This window comes from Oncorhynchus gorbuscha, linkage group LG19 (genome assembly GCF_021184085.1).
Source record: "Oncorhynchus gorbuscha isolate QuinsamMale2020 ecotype Even-year linkage group LG19, OgorEven_v1.0, whole genome shotgun sequence".
In the NCBI taxonomy this organism is placed as follows: domain Eukaryota; kingdom Metazoa; phylum Chordata; class Actinopteri; order Salmoniformes; family Salmonidae; genus Oncorhynchus; species Oncorhynchus gorbuscha.
Genome location: NC_060191.1, coordinates 53155458 through 53177274, shown reverse-complemented (window position 1 = coordinate 53177274; position 21817 = coordinate 53155458). Strand labels below are relative to the sequence as shown.

The window sequence follows — 21817 nt, the reverse complement described above, 5'->3', positions numbered from 1 at the left end:
TTCAGAATTCATGGCCTCCCGTTAGACGCCGTTTCAGACAGAGGCCCGCAATTCACGTCACAGTTTTGGAGGGAGTTCTGTCGTTTGATTGGTGCGTCCGTCAGTCTCTCTTCCGGGTTTCATCCCCAGTCTAACGGTCAAGCAGAGAGGGCCAATCAGACGATTGGTCGCATACTACGCAGCCTTTCTTTCAGAAACCCTGCGTCTTGGGCAGAACAGCTCCCCTGGGCAGAATACGCTCACAATTCGCTTCCTTCGTCTGCTACCGGGTTATCTCCGTTTCAGAGTAGTCTGGGTTACCAGCCTCCTCTGTTCTCATCCCAGCTTGCCGAGTCCAGCGTTCCCTCCGCTCAAGCGTTTGTCCAACGTTGTGAGCGCACCTGGAGGAGGGTGAGGTCTGCACATTGCCGTTACAGGGCACAGACGGTGAGAGCCGCCAATAAACGCAGGATTAAGAGTCCAAGGTATTGTTGCGGCCAGAGAGTGTGGCTTTCCACTCGCAACCTTCCTCTTACGACAGCTTCTCGTAAGTTGACTCCGCGGTTCATTGGTCCGTTCCGTGTCTCCCAGGTCGTCAATCCTGTCGCTGTGCGACTGCTTCTTCCGCGACATCTTCGTCGCGTCCATCCTGTCTTCCATGTCTCCTGTGTTAAGCCCTTTCTTCGCACCCCCGTTCGTCTTCCCTCCCCCCTCCCGTCCTTGTCGAGAGCGCACCTATTTACAAGGTACATAAGATTATGGACATGCGTTCTCGGGGACGGGGTCACCAATACCTAGTGGATTGGGAGGGTTACGGTCCTGAGGAGAGGAGTTGGGTTCCGTCTCGGGACGTGCTGGACCGTTCGCTCATCGATGATTTCCTCCGTTGCCGCCAGGATTCCTCCTCGAGTGCGCCAGGAGGCGCTCGGTGAGTGGGGGTACTGTCATGTTTGTCATTTATTGTCATGTCTTGTCCCTGTGCTCCCCATGCTATTCGTTTCCCTCTGCTGGTCTTGTTTGGTTCTATCCCTCTCTCTCCCCCTCCCTCTCTCACTCTCTCGCTCTCTCTTCTCTCTGTCGTTCCGTTCCTGCTCCCAGCTGTTCCTATTCCCCTAATCATCATTTAGTCTTCCCACACCTGTTCCCGATCCTTTCCCCTGATTAGAGTCCCTATTTATTCCTTTATGATCCGTTCCTGTCCCGTCGGTTCCTTGTATTGTATTCACCATGCCGTGATTGCGTTTCGCCCTGTCCTGTCGTGTTTTTGCCGTGATTGTGTATCACCCTGTCCTGTCGTGTTTTGTGCCTTCATCAGATGCTGCGTGTGAGCAGGTGTCTCAGTCGACTACGGCCTGCGCCTACCCGAAGCGACCTGCAGTCTGTGGCCGCTTCTCCAGTTGTTTCCCCTCTACAAGTCTAGAGGAATTCTGTTATTCCGTTTTGGACTTTAATAAACTCTGTTTCTGTTAAGTCGCTTTTGGGTCCTCTTTTACCTGCATGACACAAACCTGCAATTACCCATAGCATTCATGTCAACCAATGCAGTGGTAGTGGAATGTTTTTTTGCGATAAGCATGCTGATCGGCTGTGATCGGATAATTATTTTCCAGATACTCCCATATTTGTTTACACACAATAGTAGACTGATTGGTTGACTATTGGCAGGAGTAATGGGTTCTTTGCCGTCTTTCGGGTTGGACACAGTTTAGCATTCTTCCAAACATTTTCCAGTGACAAATTAAATATGTATTTCAGTTGAGCTGCAATCTGGGGAGCAGTATAGTAAAGTAAAAAATTGTCCATAAGATCATCATCTGTAGATTAACCATAGGTAATGACTTTAAAAGGTTTAACACCTCCTCTACTGACACCAATGGTAGAATAAAATAACAGTTTATTTTGCTATTAATATGATCATCAATCCATTGGCTTGTTTGCAAGAATGGGTGTTTACATTATCTCTCAGTAAATTAGTTTTCTTTGTAAAAAAAATCTGCAAAATTATTGGCAATATCAGCTGGTTCTGTTATTGTTCTCCCGTCAACCTCCACACTAGATGGGCATGATGAAATAGATTTACAAAATAGGCCCATAACTGTATTCCATACCTTTTTAAACAATTTTTACAATCAATAAAAGCATGTTAGTAAAATATATATTTTCTCTTACGATTGAATTTAACTGCATAATTACGTGGTGTTATAGGGAGTTTTTTCCTAGCCACCGTGCTTCTACACCTGCATTGCTTGCTGTTTGGGGTTTTAGCCTGGGTTTCTGTACAGCACTTTGATATATCAGCTGATGGAAGAAGGGCTATATAAATCAATTTGATTTGATTTGTTCTATAATTATGTTCACCAATTTCAAGTTTTTGGGCAAGACAAAAGATTTAAGTGCCTATGAACGGGATATGGTATCGGTTTGAGTGTGTCAAGAACTGCAGCGCTGCTGGGTTTTTCACGCTCAACAGTTTCCTGTGTGTATCAAGAACATCCAGCCAACTTGACACAACTGTGGGAAGCATTGGAGTCAACATGGGCCAGCACCCCTTCTGAAAAAACCTACACTCGATCCCTCCGATGTCAACAATTACAGACCAGTATCCCTTCTTTCTTTTCTCTCCAAAACTCTTGAACGTGCCGTCCTTGGCCAGCTCTCCCGCTATCTCTCTCTGAATGACCTTCTTGATCCAAATCAGTCAGGTTTCAAGACTAGTCATTCAACTGAGACTGCTCTCCTCTGTATCACGGAGGGCGCTCCGCACTGCTAAAGCTAACTCTCTCTCCTCTGCTCTCATCCTTCTAGATCTATCGGCTGCCTTCGATACTGTGAACCATCAGATCCTCCTCTCCACCCTCTCCGAGTTGGGCATCTCCGGCGCGGCCCACGCTTGGATTGCGTCCTACCTGACAGGTCGCTCCTACCAGGTGGCGTGGCGAGAATCTGTCTCCTCACCACGCGCTCTCACCACTGGTGTCCCCCAGGGCTCTGTTCTTGGCCCTCTCCTATTCTCGCTATACACCAAGTCACTTGGCTCTGTCATAACCTCACATGGTCTCTCTTATCATTGCTATGCAGACGACACACAATTAATCTTCTCCTTTCCCCCTTCTGATGACCAGGTGGCGAATCGCATCTCTGCATGTCTGGCAGACATATCAGTGTGGATGACGGATCACCACCTCAAGCTGAACCTCGGCAAGACGGAGCTGCTCTTCCTCCCGGGGAAGGACTGCCCGTTCCATGATCTCGCCATCACGGTTGACAACTCCATTGTGTCCTCCTCCCAGAGCGCCAAGAACCTTGGCGTGATCCTGGACAACACCCTGTCGTTCTCAACTAACATCAAGGCGGTGGCCCGTTCCTGTAGGTTCATGCTCTACAACATCCGCAGAGTACGACCCTGCCTCACACAGGAAGCGGCGCAGGTCCTAATCCAGGCACTTGTCATCTCCCGTCTGGATTACTGCAACTCGCTGTTGGCTGGGCTCCCTGCCTGTGCCATTAAACCCCTTCAACTCATCCAGAACGCCGCAGCCCGTCTGGTGTTCAACCTTCCCAAGTTCTCTCACGTCACCCCGCTCCTCCGTTCTCTCCACTGGCTTCCAGTTGAAGCTCGCATCCGCTACAAGACCATGGTGCTTGCCTACGGAGCTGTGAGGGGAACGGCACCTCAGTACCTCCAGGCTCTGATCAGGCCCTACACCCAAACAAGGGCACTGCGTTCATCCACCTCTGGCCTGCTCGCCTCCCTACCACTGAGGAAGTACAGCTCCCGCTCAGCCCAGTCAAAACTGTTCGCTGCCCTGGCCCCCCAATGGTGGAACAAACTCCCTCACGACGCCAGGACAGCGGAGTCAATCACCACCTTCCGGAGACACCTGAAACCCCACCTCTTTAAGGAATACCTAGGATAGGTTAAGTAATCCCTCTCACCCCACCCCCCCTAAGTTTTAGATGCACTATTGTTAAGTGACTGTCCCACTGGATGTCATAAGGTGAATGCACCAATTTGTAAGTCACTCTGGATAAGAGCGTCTGCTAAATGACTTAAATGTAAATGTAATGACTTAAATGAACACTTTCGACACCTTTTAGACTCCATTCCCCAACAAATTGAGGCTGTTCTAAGGGCAATATGTGGAGCAACAAAATATTAGGAAGGTGTTCTTAATGTTTTGATAAACTCAGTGTATGAACAACTTACGTATTTCCATTTGGTCATGAACAGGTCCTTTGGTTTGGGGGCTCCATTGTTGCATGGCACCTCAATGGTCTCTCCATACAGGCCGATAACTGTATCCATACCGCTCACTGAGAGAGAGTGGAAAACACATGGTTATTTACTCAGTAAGTGGGCAAATTTGATTAAATATTTAACACAGACCGAGATCTATTGACATTCAAATGTATTCAGGTCTTACTGATTTTTGTGGGGAATTCCAGCTCATCTTCATAAATATATCTAATCTAAAAGGTTGTTAATTGACAGGTGTCTGTCTACCTTACAGCACATTAACGAAATGCACAAGGGTAGCCAACGTTTGAAATTGCTTATTTACAGCCACTTTACTTCACAACCTTTCCCGCCCCCAATATGTTGCTGTGGAGACAAAGTCCAGCATGAGAGAGAGAGAAAAAACAGGGGACTGAGGGGAGGGATAGTTACACAGGCATAGAGAGAAAAAACAGGGGACTGAGGGGAGGGATAGTTACACAGGCATAGAGAGAAAAAAAAGAGGTCCTCCATGGTTCAACTGATTACAAGGTGTTGCTCAGCTAGCCATAAACAGCACTCACATTTCAGCCTTTCCAGAGTTCAGGTCAGGGTTAGGGGGCGTGTAGGAAAGGAAATGACATAGGAGAGCCATGGAACCAATAAAACCCCTTGAACGGAGGCTAAAGGACGGCAATTAACATACTGTACGTGCTAGATTTACTGGTAAAAAGCCTTAACCCCATACGTAAACAATTAACTAAGTACTCAACTGTCCAGATCAATTTTACATTCAAACCTAAATTGATCACCTCCATTGCAACATCAGGGGACCTGATCTTCTCAACAAAAGCAGCAGCAGCAGGGTATGCTATCTGTATAGACGCTCGCTACACTGTTTACACATGCCACTTCAATATAGTGTTGTTTTTTCCCCAATGAAAAACACAGAAATAAAAACATTTTTTTGGCAGAGCTGAAGTTCCTGTCAGCAAGCAGTAAGTAACCAATATAAATGTTTAACCAAAAGTCTAAAATCCAAGTTCTAAATATTACACCCCCACAGTATAATCTCAAACAAAGCAGTTGTGAAGTTATCCTATTTCCATTGGATAAATTCAAATATGTATTTTTGAACAGTCAAATAAAGCCGTGTTCACCCTCTTGGAGAACTTTAAATTAGTTTGTATTAAAAAAATACTATCTGTCCAGACTGCAATGGACCACAATGGGAACAAATCATAGTGTGCTAAATGACAGGATTACAGAGGATAAAGCTCCTGCTGCCTGTTGAGATAAGGTAATTCTCAGCAACAAGAGTAGGTGACCATCAACATATGTCACACCCTGACCTTAAGGATCATTTTTAATTCTCTATGTTTGGTTAGGTCAGGGTGTGACTTAGGTGGGAAAGTCTATGTTTTCTATTTCTTTGTTTTTGGCCGGGTGTGGTTCCCAATCAGAGGCAGCTGTCTATCGTTGTCTCTGATTGGGGATCACATATAAGTTGTCATTTTCCTTTTGGGTTTTGTGGGATCTTGTTTTCTGTTTAGTGTCTGTGCCTGACAGAACTGTTCGTTTCAACTTTATTATTTTGTTTAAGTGTTTTTTTTAAATAAAAGGAATCATGAACACGTACCATGCTGCGCTTTGGTCCACTCTTCCTACCACCTTACGAGAGCTGTAACAGAAGATCCCAACACCAAAGGACCAAGCAGCATGGCCAGGAGGAGCAGGGATCCTAGGCCTGGGAGAAAAGGGAGTGGAGGACATCCTGGACCTGGGAAGAGGTAATGGCAGGGTACAAGACCCTGCTATGGAAGCAGCCAGAGGCAGCGAGTGAGGAACAGCGATGATAAGAGGAGTTAAGACAACGACGGAAGCCCAAGAGACAGCTCCCCCAAAATTGGGGGTGGGGCACATGGGGTGATTGGCGGAGTCAGGCACTGTGTTATGCGGTGATGCGCATGGTGTCTCCAGTGCGCATTCACAGCCCGGTGCGCTCTGTTCCAGCTCCCCGCAGTTGCCGTGCTGGAGTAGGCATTCAGCCAGAACAGATTGTGCTGGCTCAGCGCTCCTGGTCTCCGGTGCATCTCTTCGGCCCAGGATGTCCTGTGCCAGCTCCACGCACGGTATCCCCAGGTCGCCAGCACAACCCAGGGCGGCCTGTTCCAGCTCCTCGCACTTGCTGTGCTACAGGGGGTATTCAGCCAGGACGCGTTGTGCCAGCTCTATGCTCCAGACCTCCAGTGCGCCTCCACGGTCCAGTATATCATGCGCCGGCTCTACGCACTATGCCTCCAGTGCACCTTCATAGCCCAGTGTGTCCTGTGCAGCTCTCCACACTCACCGAGCTAGAGTGGGTATCCAGCCAGGACTCGTTGTGGCAGCTCCACGTACCAGGCTTCCAGTATGTCTCCTCAGTCCAGTGAGACCTGTTCCGGCTCCACGTACAAAGCCTCCAGTGATGATCCATGGAATGAAGCCACCAGTGATGACCCATGGCCCAGAGTCTGCAGTGATGATCCATGGCATGAAGCCTGCAGTGATGATCCATGGCACGAAGCCTGCAGTGTTGATCCATGGTCCAGAGCCTGCAGCGACGGTCCGGAGCCTTCAGCGTCGGTCCCCAGTTAAGAGCCTGCAGCGATGATCTACAGTCTGGAGGTCCCGCCGACTATCCCTGCACCAGAGGCGCCACCGAAGTAGGGGGAGCCTCAAGCGGAGCGGGGTCTGCGTCCACCCCCAGAGCCCCCACCGAGAGTAGATGCCCACCCGGACCCTCCCCTATAGGTTCGTTGTCTCTGATTGGGGATCACATATAAGTTGTCATTTTCCTTTTGGGTTTTGTGGGTGTCACGTTCGTCGTACGAATGAGACCAAGGTGCAGCGTGGTATGCGTACATTCTAATTTATTTAAAGAATGAACACTGAACAAACTAACAAAACAACAAAACAAACTGTGAAGCTAATATGAATAGTGCAGACAGGCAACTAAACACAGCACACAGTACAAGAACCCACAAACACCAAAGGCTACCTAAATATGATCCCCAATCAGAGACAACGATAAACAGCTGCCTCTGATTGGGAACCCTATCAGGCCACCATAAACATGCAAATACCTAGACCTACACAACCCTAGACATACAAAACCCATAGACAATACAAAACCCCTAGACAATACAAAAACTAGCGTATTCACCCTCGTCACACCCTGACCTAACCAAAATATAAAGAAAACAGAGATATCTCAGGTCAGGGTGTGACAGTGGGATCTTGTTTTCTGTTTAGTGCCTGACAGAACTGTTCGTTTTCGCTTTGTTATTTTGTTTAAGTGTTTTTTTGAATAAAAGGAATCATGAACACTTACAACATGACACAATGTTAACCATGAACTGAATAATCAGCCATTTAAATTACTAGCCGTAAAACCCCACATGTTTTTATTACAAATGACATGTACACTCCATTTAATGTTTAGTTTCAAAAACAGAACATTAGTAGTAGAACGGTGTGTAGAACTACTTAAGAAGTAAGGCATAAGAACCCAGGGATTATCACCTTAAGGGCCTAAGAACAGCCCTTAGTCGAAAGTTATCACACGATAATCCCCTGGCTCAAGAGCCTTTCATAAAACGGTTTCCAACATATTTATACAAATATTGAATACATGTTTTCATTAACATTTTTAACAAGTAAAATCTTTTTCGCATTTTGAAGTTGCTACCCAAGTGGGCTGGTCATTAGTTATTTTCTCATGTTTTGAACCAGTCCATAATTCTAATATTTCTATTCATTCGACATTGCTATGCTAAACAAATCATTGGCATATCCAGTGCCTTCAGGAAAGATTAATTCCCCTTTACTTACTTCACATTTTGTTGTGTTACAGCCTGAATTCAAAATTGATAAAATACTTTTTTTTTAAACACTCCATAATGACAATGTGAAACCATTTTTAGCAAATTTACTGAAAATGAAATATAGAAATATCAAATTTTCATAAGTATTCACACCCATGAATCAATACTTTGTAGAAGTACCTTTGATGGAGATTACAACTGTGAGTGTTTCTAGGTAATTCTTTAAGAGCTTTGCACACCTGGATTGTACAATATTTGTCCATTACTCTTTTCAAAATTCTTCAAGCTCTGTCAAATTGATTGTTGACCATTGCTAGACAACCATTTTCAAGTCTTGCCATACATTTTTAAGCAGATTTAAGTCAAAACTATAACTCGGCCACTCAGGAACATTCATGTCTTCTTGGTAAGAAACTCCAGTCTAGATTTTGCCTGCTAAAAGGTAAATTATTCTCCCAATGTCTGGTGGAAAGCAGACTGAACCAAGTTTTTCTCTAGGATTTTGACTGTGTTTTGCTGCATTCCGTATCTTTTTTTATCCTGAGAAACTCTCCAGTACATAACAATTACAGACATACCCATAACATGATGCTTGAAAATATGGAAAGTTGTACTCAGTAATGTGGTGTATTTCCCCATACATAACACTGTATTCAGGACAAAAAAATTGAATTGGTTTGACACATTTTTTGCAGTATTACTTTAGTGCCCTGTTGCAAAAATGATTCATGTTTCTGTACAGACTTCCTTCTTTTCACTCTGTCAATCGGGTAACGATAATGTTGATCTATCCTCAGTTTTCTTCTATCACAGCAATTAAACTCTAACTCTTTTTAAAGTCACCATTGGCCTCATGGTGAAATCCCTGAGTGTTTTCCTTCCTCCCAAGCAACTGAATTCGGAAGGACACCTGTATCTTTGTAGTGGCTGGGTATATTGATACACCATCAAACGTGTAATTAAAAACTTCACCTTACGCAAAGGGATATTCAATGTCTGCTTTTTAAAATTTTGACCCATTTACCCATAGGTGCCCTTCTTTGCGAGGCATTGGAAAACCACCCTGGTCTTTGTGGTTAAAAATGAGCGCTCGACTGAGGGACCTTATGGATAACTGTATGTGTGTGGTACAAAGATGAGGCTGTAATTAAAAAATTATGTTAAACACTTTTTCTGCACACAAAGTGAATCCATACAACTTATTATTTGCAGAGTGAAGAAAGTCTACATTGTAGAATAATAGTGATGATCAAAACTATTAAATAACACATATGGAATCTTGTAGTAACCAAAAAAGTGTTAAAATCCAAATGTATTTTATATTTTAGATTCTTCGAAGTAGCCACCCTTTGCCTTGATGACAGACTAACTAGATAGCTGCTGCAAGTTATGTTTTGAATTGGCTATCTCACCAGTTTGGATTTTTACCCCTTTTTTCATGGTATCCAATTGGTATTAACAGTCTTGTCCCATCGCTGCAACTCCCATACAGACTCAGAAGAGACATGCGTCCTCCGAAAGATGACCCTGCCAAGCCTCATTGCTTCTTAACACACTGCTCGCTTTAACTTCATATGGCTGCAGGGGCAGTATTGAGTAGCTTGGATGAAAAGGTGCCCATTGTAAATGGCCGGCTCCTCAGTCTCAGTTGCTAATATATGCATATTATTGTTAGTATTGGATAGAAAACACTCTAAAGTTTCCAAAACTGTCAAAATATAGTCTGTGAGTATAACAGAACTGATATTTCAGGCGAAACCCTGAGGAAAATCAACAGGAAGTGGCTTCTATTTTGAAAACTCCATGTTCCATAGCCTCTCATTGCTCCATTTAAAGGGATATCAACCAGATTCCTTTTCCTATCGCTTCCTCAAGGTGTCAACAGTCTTCAGACATAGTTTCAGGCTTTTATTTAGAAAAATGAGTCAGAAAGATAACATCGCGTCAGGTGGTCACATAAGTTTTGCTCGTGCAACAGAGTTTGGACAGCTATTGTTTTTCCCTCTCCTACAGTGAAAGACATTTGCGGTTGATAAATTATCAGTTATATATTTTAAAAACAACCTGAGGATTGATTATAAAAACGTTTGACATGTTTCTGTGGACATTATGAAGACTATTTGGAATTTCCGTCTGCGTTGTCTTGACCACTCTTTCCTGTGGATTTCTGAACATAACGCAACAAACAAATGTTGGTATTTTGGGTATAAAAATAATTTTTATGGAACAAAAGGAACATTTGCTGTGTAACTGGGAGTCTCGTGAGTGAAAACATCCGAAGATCATCAAAGGTAAACGGTTAATTTGATTGCTTTTCTGATTTTCGTGACCAAGCTTCCTGATGCTAAGTGCACATAATGCTATGCTAGGCTATCGATAAGCTTACACAAACACTTGGATTTCTTTCGCTGTAAAGCATAATTTCAAAATCTGAGATGACAGGGTGATTAACACATGGCTACGTTGTGTTTCAAAATATTGCACTTGTGATTTCATGAATATGAATATTTTCTAGTAATATTATTTGACTGTTGCGTTATGCTATTCAGCGGTTGCAGACGGAACTTATCCCGCTACAGAGATTGGTAGCGTCAAGAAGTTAATCTTTTTTATATCAATTAGTTGTTTGAGACAACCATTATAAGCAGCTGTCTAGCTGCACTTCCAATACTTTGGTTTCTGCCACTTCTTCAATTTGTACTCCTCCCATACTTAATTGTATCCCATGCTGTTTTGTCCTTTTCCTAGTTGAACAGACCAACAAAACTTTGGTTTTCTTGGTGTTTAAAACCAGTTTGTTTTGGAAAACCCACTTCCTGATATTCTCCAAATCTCCTTGTAAAGCCTGCTATACCTGTTGAACCGATTGTCTTGCTGTCACGCCCTGGTCGAAGTATTTTGTATTTATCTTCATGTATTGGGTCAGGCCATGGTGTGGCATGGGGTTTTTGTATTGTGGTGTGTTTGTCTTGGGGTTTTGGTTTTGGTATTGGGATTGTAGCTTAGTGGGGTATCTAGCAAAGTCTATGGCTGTCTGGAGTGGTTCTCAATCAGAGGCAGGTGTTTATCGTTGTCTCTGATTGGGAACCATATTTAGGCAGCCATATTCTTTGAGTTTGTCGTGGGTGATTGTCCTTAGTGTCTTTGTTCCTGTCGCTGTGTTAGTTGACACAAGTATAGGCTGTTTCGGTTTTCGTTTCGTTATTTACGTTCTTTGTTTTGTAGTGTTTGTGTTAATTCGTGTTTACGCTGTTTATTAAACATGGATCGAAATCTACACGCTTCATTTTGGTCCGACTCTCCTTCACCAAAAGAGAACCGTTACAGAATCACCCACCACAAACGGACCAAGCAGCGTGTCAACAGGCAGGAGCAGCCCAAAGAGGAGATGCGCAATAAGGATTTCTGGACATGGGAGGAAATCCTCGACGGGAGAGGACCCTGGGCTAAACCAGGGGAGTGTAGCCGCCCCAAGGTGCAGCGAGAGGAGGACTGGACATGGGAGGACGAACTGGACGGTGAAGGACCCTGTCAGTCTGCATGGAGCAGTCAGAGCTGTCAGTCTGCATGGAGCAGCCAGAGCTGCCAGTCTGCATGAAGCAGCCAGAGCTGCCAGTCTGCAAGGAGCTGCCAGTCTGCAAGGAGCTGCCAGTCTGCAAGGAGCTGCCAGTCTGCAAGCCGGAGCTGCCAGTCTGCAAGGAGCTGCCAGTCTGCAGTCTGGAGCCGCCAGAGCTGCAGTCTGGAGCAGCCAGAGCCGCCAGTCAGCAGCCAGATCTTTGTCTGCCAGGAGCCTCAACATGGAGCAGCCAGAGCCGCCAGTCAGCAGACTCTTCCAGTGAGCAGCCAGATCTTTCAGTCTGCCAGGATCCTGCCAGTCAACCAGACTCTTCCAGATCTGCCAGTCAACCAGACTTTCCAGATCTGCCAGTCAACCAGACTCTTCCAGATCTCCAGCCAGACTCTTCAGATCTGCCAGGACTCTTCCAGATCCGCCAGTCAGACTCTTCCAGATCTGCCAGAACTGCCAGTCGGCCAGGATCTGCTGAAACCATCAGCCAGCCAGGTTCTGGTAGATCTATCTACCTGCCTGAGCTTTCCTCTCACTCCCGAGCTTTCTCTCACTCCCGAGCTTTCTCTCACTCCCGAGCTTTCTCTCACTCCCGAGCTGCCTCAGTCCCGATCTGCTCCTCAGTACAGTGGGGTTCTGGGTGAGGACTACTAGGCCATGGTCGGCGGCGAGGGTGGACTATCCAGGGATGCGAGGAGAGGGGACTAAGACATTGACTGAGTGGGGTCCACGTCCCGTGCCGGAGCCGCCACCATGGACAGACGCCCACCCGGACCCTCCCTATTGTTTTGAGGTGCGTTCGGGAGTCCGCACCTTAGGGGGGTTTCTGTCACGCCCTGGTCGAAGTATTTTGTATTTATCTTCATGTATTGGGTCAGGCCAGGGTGTGGCATGGGGTTTTTGTATTGTGGTGTGTTGGTATTGGGATTGTAGCTTAGTGGGCTATCTAGCAAAGTCTATGGCTGTCTGGAGTGGTTCTCAATCAGAGGCAGGTGTTTATCGTTGTCTCTGATTGGGAACCATATTTAGGCAGCCATATTCTTTGAGTTTGTTGTGGGTGATTGTCCTTAGTGTCTTTGTTCCTGTCGCTGTGTTAGTTGACATGGATTGAAATTTACACGCTGCATTTTGGTCCGACTCTCCTTCACCAAAAGAGAACCGTTACACTTGCTGCATAAATTGTAGTATCATCTGAAAATATAGTAGCTTGAGTTTCAACTAAGGCATAGGGAAGGTCGTTGGTATATATTAAATAAAGAAGTGGCCTAAGGCAGCTGCCCTGTGGTATTCCACAGTTTAACACATGAGGGGAAGAAAATGAACCATTGATATAGGTGGACTGTTTCCTGTCAGTTAGATATGACTGTACCCAATTCAATGCTACCTCCTTAAAACCATAATGCATTCATTTTGTCAAAATTATTTCATGATCCACTAAATCAAATGCTGCACTGAAATTAAAATAGCACACCTACAAACTTGCCATTATCCATAGCATTGAGCCACTGGTCAATCATATCAACCAATGCAGTGGTAGTGGAATGGTTTTTGCGATAAGCATGCTGATTAGCTATAATCAGATCATTCTTTTCCATGTACTCCCACATTTGTCTACTCACAATACCCTCCAATATCTTACTTGAGTGTAGTGAGTAGACTAATTGGTCGACTATTGGCAGGAGTAAGGGGTTCTTTGCTCTCTTTCGGAGGTTCTTTGCTCTCTTTCGGAATAGGACACAGTTTTGCATGCTACCATACATTTGCAAACATTCCCTTTTCCAGTGACCAGTTAAATATATCTCTCAGTGGAACTGCAATCTGGGGAGCAGCACAGCGAAGCAAACAATTGTCCATAAGACCATAACCTGTAGATTTACCATCAGGTAATGACTTCAACAGGTTTAACACCTCCTCCACTGACACTGTTTGCAGACTAAAAGAGCAGATCTTGTTGCTCATAATATGATCATCAATCCATTGAACAATAGCTTGTTTGGAAGTATGTCTACATTGTTGCTCGGTAATTTAATTTTCGGTACAAAAAAATCTGCAAAATGATTGGCAATATCAACTGGTTTTGTTATTATTCTCCCGTCAACCTCCACACTAGATGGGCATGATGAGTTAGATCTACCAAGTAAGCCCTTAACTGTGTTCCATACCTTTTTAGATTCATTTTTACAATCAATAAAAGCATTGTTGTAAAATAACTTTTTTTCTTCTTTTGATTCAATTTAATTAACTGCATAATTATGTAATGTATGTATGTTACTGCTCTACGAGTGAGTTAGTTAGCATGTTCTAAATGTAATGGTTGCATTAGCTCCCTGCTAATTCACAGTTATTTCCATGCTAACAGACAAATCACAAATCTACAGCCATCAACATATTGTTGTTCTGCACATCTAATGTGCTTCCTTGTGTCTATCGTCAGAATAAACACCAATTAACTGGGGCTGCTGGCTGGACAGTTTTTTTTTTTCTTTAAAAACACAATGGAAGAGTTACGAAGTACGGTCACATCTGTTACACTGGTGCCGAGACCAGTCTTCTTGTCTTCGCTGGGCAGCTGTTACATGAGCATAGTGTCACAACCATACTGTAACACATTATCAGGTAACACGGTCATAACCATGTCATAATATGGTCAAAACACTGTCATGACCCTTATATTTACACCTGAGTTGCGTTCAACAAGGGAAATAGTTTGGCTAACGTTAGTTAACATATTCCATTTGTTTTGTGTTAGCCACAACCGTTCACAAACATTAGCTAACAGTCTGAGAAGATAGTGTGCGGTGAACATAAGTGTCAATTTTAGGTCTAAACTGCCGCTAAAAATAATCAAGTGGCCATGTAGACTTTTTACTATATTTAGTAGGAATAGCTAAGTCATTTTCAGTTTGAATATTGTCGCTAAAAATCCACAGTAACACTTACAAAAAGTAGCTGTTCATTTCAAATCATTCAACTGAAATTGTTACTCTGGCAACATGTTCGCTGCAAAGAGAAGCCTTGTTGAACTCGCCTGTGTTGTGACATATTTAAGCAATAAGGCCCAAGGGGTGTGGTATATGGCCAATATATCACAGCTAAAGGCTGCTATTTATGCACGATGCAACGCGGAGTGCCTGGATACAGTCCTTAGCCGTGGTATATTGGCCATATACCACAAACCCCAGGGTGCCTTATTGCTATTATAAACTGGTTACCAATGTAATTAGAGCAGTAAAAATAAATGTTTTGTCATACCCGTGGTATACGGTCTGATACACCACGGCTGTCAGGCAATCAAAATTCAGGGCTCGAACCACCCAGTTTATAAATTGTATTATTTTATGGCTAGGTATGACACCTACATAAAAAGTGTTTTTTTCCCTTCCAAGAAGTTTCCTTTCATTTGAAAGTTTGTTTTATAAGTCTTTTGTTGTAATGAATTCTTTACAGTCATATTTTGTTCAGCTTATTTGAAAATACACTGTCATAAAGCATTATGACCATCCTCTGTTACTTTACTTGGACTAAGAAAATGCACTTTATGACACTGTCAAGAAGTATTATGACCATCATTAGCCAAATTGGCCTATCACATACATGCTAGAGGTCGAAAGATTAGGATTTTTCAACGCCGATACCAATACCGATTAATGGGGGACCAAAATAAGCCGATAACGATTAATCAGCCGATTTTTATATATATATATATGTAATAAATGACAATTACCACAATACTGAATGAACAATAAACACTTATTTTAACATAATATAATGCATCAATAAAATCTATTTATTTTTAAATAAATATTGAAACATGTTCAATTTGGTTTAAATAATACAAAAACACAGTGTTGGAGAAGAAAGTAAAAGTGCAATATGTGCCATGTAAAAAAGCTAACGTTTAAGTTGCTTGCTCAGAACATGAGAACATATGAAAGCTGGTGGATCCTTTAAACATGAGTCTTCAATATTCCTAGCTTCTTAGGGATTGGCGTCCCGTCAACGGGACAGTTGTAAATCATGCAGAGCCTTGTGTCACCATCGCAGATTTTAGAGAAACAAAAAATGTCGGTACATATAAGTGTCTTACATCGACTGAAAGCTTAAATTCTTGTTAATATAACTGCACTGTCCAATTTACAGTAGCTATTATTGTGACAAAATGCCATGATATTGTTTGAGGAGAGCTCCAAACAAGAAAACAACACCTTTTTCACCGCGATAGGTTTGATAAATTCAGGTGAAATGTGTACTTACATTCTGAAATCTTGCTCTGAATAATCATCCAAAGGGTCCCAGAGAACATGAAGTGTTGTTCAGTTAGATATAAATCCCTTTTCATATCCTAAAAAGGTCCATATAGCATACACGACTGATTTTGTATTTCCACTCGTTCAATTTGCTAAAAAGGAATCTGTGAAAATCTAACCCTAAACGTTGCTTCAACCTGGCTTCACTATATCATTAGGGGTGTAGTATTTCCCATAGGACACCATATTCGGTCAGAGAGCAATGCCTTCATGGCACGCCGATGAGGTGGGCGGTCTTCACTTGAACTTTGACTCTAAATTTGTCAAATAAGCACCAATCGGGGTCAACAAAGCTAGCTAGATAGCCGATGAGCTGGGCCGGGAGTATCTGGCCGGGAGTATCCGGAAACCCTGTATATGTCAAAAAATGTAGCTACTAACCTTGTATGACAGCATGCCTTTTCCTTTTGGACAAAAATTCTAAGAATATTCAGAGTTATGAAGTTATGAAAACAGGTTGTTTTGCAAATGTTGAACCTATAATATGGCTACTAATACTTGAAAAGCTAAATCAAAGTCTAAGTATACAGATTTGATGATATTCTTGCAGAAAAATGTAATATGAATGCAAATGTATCCTTCACAATTTGCCCAAATGTACCTGGGTGACTAAACACTAAATGTCATGTAGTTCGCTCATTCTTCAAGTTATCCGTCTGAAACTTTTCACATACACTCCTGACATCTTGTGGTCACCCTCGGAATTACAACCAGTGTGAACTGGGACCTTTCTCTTGCATATCAAAGATGGTGGGAGAAAAAAAAACGGTTCTTTTTTTCTTTGTATTTTCTTATACCAGATCTATTGTGTTATATTCTCCTACATTCAATTCACATTTCCACAAACTCCAAAGTGTTTCCTTTCAAATGGTACCAAGAATATGCATATCCTTGCTTCAGGGACTGAGCTCTAGGCAGTTAGATTTGGTATGTCATTTTAGGCTAAAATAATTTTTAAAGGTGTCTATCCCAAAGTTTTAGGTTGTAGTTATTATATGAATTGTAGGACTATTTCTCTCTATACCATTTGTATTTCATATACCTTTGACTATTTGATGTTCTTATATACACTTTAGTATTGCCAGCCTAATCTCTGGAGTTGATAGGCATGAAGTCATAAACAGTGCTGTGCGTCCCAGCATTGCTAAGAGCTGCTGTTTGAATGAATCCTTACAAGCCTGCTGCTGCCTACCACCGCTCAGTCAGACTGCTCTATCAAATATGAAATCATATACTTAATTATAATATAATAAACACACAGAAATACGAGCCTTTGGTCATTAATATGGTCAAATCCGGAAACTCTCATTTTGAAAACAAAACGTTTATTCTTTCAGTGAAATATGGAACCATTCCATATTTTATCTAACAGGTGGTAACCCTAAGTCTAAATATTACTGTTACATTGCACAACCTTCAATGGTATGTCATAATTATGTAAAATTCTGGCAAATTAATGACTGTCTTTGTTAGAAATAAATGGCCTTTCAACAGTTCGCAACGAGCCGGGTCCCAAACTGCTGCATATACACTGACTCTGCTTGCACTGAACGCAAGAGAAGTGACACAATTTCCCAAGTTTCTTTTAACTACATATGCAGGTTAAAAAAAGTATACTTGTGTATTGATTTTAAGAAAGGCATTGATATTTATAGTTAGTTACATTATTGCAACGATTGTTCTTTTTTCGCGAATGTGCTTTTGTTAAATCATCAAGTTGAAGTAGGCTGTGATTCAATGATAAATTAACAGGCACCACATTGATTATATGTAACGCAGAACAAGCTAGGTGACCTAGTAATATCACCAACCATGTGTAGTTTACTAGTGATTATGTGAAGATTGATTGTTTTTTATAAGATAAGTTTAATGCGAGCTAGCAACTTACCTTGGCCCCTTGCAGCCACAATGTCTTTTTGATGCTGCTCTCGCGTAACAGGTGTTCAGCCTGCCATGCTGTCTCCTCGTGGAGTGCAATGTAATCGGCCATAATCGGCATCCAAAAAGGCTGATTAACGATTGTTATGAAAACTAATTAATCGGCCATGCCAATTACAATGATAATTTAATATGGTCAATTTCAGAAAATGTTAAAATAACATAAACATACTGTTGACAAGTAGGCTATTGTGTAATGGAATGTTTTGCCTTGTGTGGTAGGTTTTGTGGTATCTGACACTCTTATGTAGGTGTAATAACCAGCCATAAAATAACACAATATGTCACAACAGATATGTGTCATGACAGTATTATGACCATATTATGACAAGTTATGTCACGTTAAGTCAGCTGTTATGACATATTATGACATGGTTATGTCCTCTGAAGATTTAAATGCCCATTGCAGTCAAACATTTGATTTCCTGTGTTTTATATATATTTCCACAATATGAGGTTGGTATACTGCTATGAAATTGTGCCCTTTTATTATAAGAACTGTTTGAAAAGACAGGCTGAAATTTTGGTGAGATAGAGTTTTGGCCTGCCTGGTGACATCACCATGAGGTAAATTAGTTAATAGACCTATAACAAAGAGAGTTCCAAACCTCTCTGCCAATAACAGCTAATTTTCAGTTTTCCCCTCCCACTCAGACCACTCCCAGACAGTCCTAGCAAAATTATTGCAAGAGAAATGGCTATTTTTGTTTCTTTTGATCATTTTAATTGAAAACATTCACAGTATGTTACTTAATTGTTAGCCAGAAATTATTTGATATTAAAAGGGCTGCTTTGGGCTTTTAATAAGTTCAGATCACCAGTTCTGATGTGACATCCTCAAAGTCAAATCCTCAGGTTCAAATGAGTTAATATTGCATACAGTGGAAATGAGTTGATACTGCATAGAGTGGAAATGAGTTGATACTGCATAGAGTGGAAATGAGTTAATACTGCATATAGTGGTTATGAGTTGATACTGCATATAGTGGTTATGAGTTGATACTGCATAGAGTGGAAATGAGTTGATACTGCATAGAGTGGAAATGAGTTGATACTGCATAGAGTGGAAATGAGTTGATACTCTCCTTTCCCCCTTCTGATGACCAGGTGGCGAATCGCATCTCTGCATGTCTGGCAGACATATCAGTGTGGATGACGGATCACCACCTCAAGCTGAACCTCGGCAAGACGGAGCTGCTCTTCCTCCCGGGGAAGGACTGCCCGTTCCATGATCTCGCCATCACGGTTGACAACTCCATTGTGTCCTCCTCCCAGAGCGCTAAGAACCTTGGCGTGATCCTGGACAACACCCTGTCGTTCTCAACTAACATCAAGGCGGTGGCCCGTTCCTGTAGGTTCATGCTCTACAACATCCGCAGAGTACAACCCTGCCTCACACAGGAAGCGGCGCAGGTCCTAATCCAGGCACTTGTCATCTCCCGTCTGGATTACTGCAACTCGCTGTTGGCTGGGCTCCCTGCCTGTGCCATTAAACCCCTACAACTCATCCAGAACGCCGCAGCCCGTCTGGTGTTCAACCTTCCCAAGTTCTCTCACATCACCCCGCTCCTCCGCTCTCTCCACTGGCTTCCAGTTGAAGCTCGCATCCGCTACAAGACCATGGTGCTTGCCTACGGAGCTGTGAGGGGAACGGCACCTCAGTACCTCCAGGCTCTGATCAGGCCCTACACCCAAACAAGGGCACTGCGTTCATCCACCTCTGGCCTGCTCGCCTCCCGACCACTGAGGAAGTACAGTTCCCGCTCAGCCCAGTCTAAACTGTTCGCTGCTCTGGCCCCCCAATGGTGGAACAAACTCCCTCACGACGCCAGGACGGGGGAGTCAATCACCACCTTCCGGAGACACCTGAAACCCCACCTCTTTAAGGAATACCTAGGATAGGATAAGTAATCCTTCTCACCCCCCCCCTTTAAGATTTAGATGCACTATTGTAAAGTGACTGTTCCACTGGATGTCATAAGGTGAATGCACCAATTTGTAAGTCGCTCTGGATAAGAGCGTCTGCTAAATGACTTAAATGTAAATGCATAGAGTGGAAATGAGTTGATACTGCATAGAGTGGAAATGAGTTGATGCTGCATAGAGTGGAAATGAGTTGATGCTGCATACAGTGGAAATGAGTTGATGCTGCATACAGTGGAAATGAGTTGATGCTGCATAGAGTGGAAATGAGTTGATACTGCATAGAGTGGAAATGAGTTGATACTGCATAGAGTGGAAATGAGTTAATACTGCATACAGTGGAAATGAGTTGATGCTGCATACAGTGGAAATGAGTTGATGCTGCATAGAGTGGAAATGAGTTGATACTGCATAGAGTGGAAATGAGTTGATACTGCATAGAGTGGAAATGAGTTGATACTGCATAGAGTGGAAATGAGTTGATACTGCATAGAGTGGAAATGGAAAATCAAATAAAAGAGAGAGAGAGAGAGAGAGACAGCGGCACCACAGGACGGGAGATACTTTCATGTTCCTGATTAAGGTGGCTCTGTCCCTGAGGAGAGACAGCTGAAGACAGCTCCGATACGCGCTCACGGGGGAAATCAGCCCCCCCCCCCCCCCCCCCGCCTGCATTCCTCTCCTTTGCCTCTCTCTGTTGTTCCTCTTTTCTATCTCTCTCTCTTTCTGTGCCACACACCTCTTCGGAGAGAGATACAAAAAATAAGCCCACACTTATTAAGTGGTGAAACTGACGGGCTGTGCAATGAATGGTGATCCCGTGGCGCATGTCCACAAAGGCACCATGGCAAATAGCTGGGAATGCAGGGGTTAGAGAGCAGCTAGGAGAACCACTCTAACTAGATCAATACTGGTTGCAGAAAGGCCAGACTCCTACAGTGAACACTACTTGTATAGGCAGCAGAAATAAAAGGAAACTTAACTCTGCATGACAGTTTTCTTTTCCTTCCATGAATTCGTGAATTATTAAGCAAGCACCACGGAATTTTGAATCCCATATCCCTGGAGTCTCTTGAGAGAGCACAGAGAACAGTAATTTAACAAACTCTTTCATCTAGAATCTGAAGAAACAAAACAATACAGAGCAGCTTAGCCTAGCCTACCATTTCCTCACAGCTGTTCAGTACTATGAGCTAACTAATGTAACTAGATTGGAATGTGAGGCAGAGGATAAAAGCTGAGTTACTGTATATGTTTGTCTTGTCCATACTGTATCAATGGGGTTCAGTCACCGATTCATCAAGCTCATTGTAAGTCAGTTACAATGGCAGGGTTTCATATGCTAATTTGCACAATGATTCCAATTCAATGTTATTCAACTGATTCCTGTTCTTAGGAAACATTTTTGACATGCATAGAGCAACCAGTTGAACAGGTTTGTGACACACAGCTGCACATCTCACTCTTTATTTCTATCTCCCTCTCTCTGTCTCACTCTCTGAGGAAGGGGTGTAATCATCTCGTTGATGGATGACTGACAGCACACTTGCACAACAACCTTATCGCACAGGGCCCTTTTTGTTCAACGCACCATTCCGCTATATCATGGGAGCACCCGGCCATCTGTGTTGTGCTCTTTAGTGCCCATTCTTCTTGCCTGATGCTGTCCCCTGACAAGCTACATGCTGTCCTGTCTGATGCTGTCCCCTGACAAACTACATGGTGTCCTGCCTGATGCTGTCCCCTGACAAACTACATGGTGTCCTGTCTGATGCTGTCCCCTGACAAACTACACGGCGTTATGCCTGATGCTGTCCCCTGACAAGCTACATGTTGTTCTGCCTGATGCTGTCCCCTGACAAGCTACATGTTGTTCTGCCTGATGCTGTCCCCTGACAAACTACATGGTGTTCTGCCTGATGCTGTCCCCTGACAAGCTACATGTTGTTCTGCCTGATGCTGTCCCATGACAAACTACATGTTTTTCTGCCTGATGCTGTCTCCTGACAAACTACATGGT

General features: G+C 43.3%; 1 protein-coding gene across 2 annotated transcripts in view; it reads right to left on the bottom strand.

Annotated features, from left to right (window-relative positions):
* Window positions 1-21817, bottom strand: part of LOC124005562 (CD166 antigen homolog A-like) — a 74094-nt gene that overhangs the window by 25004 nt on the left and 27273 nt on the right. For both annotated transcript variants that reach the window (XM_046314947.1, XM_046314946.1), the window contains exon 2: window positions 4187-4293. In XM_046314947.1, the coding sequence (XP_046170903.1) occupies window positions 4187-4293 (107 nt within the window). The remainder of the gene's footprint in view (window positions 1-4186; window positions 4294-21817) is intronic.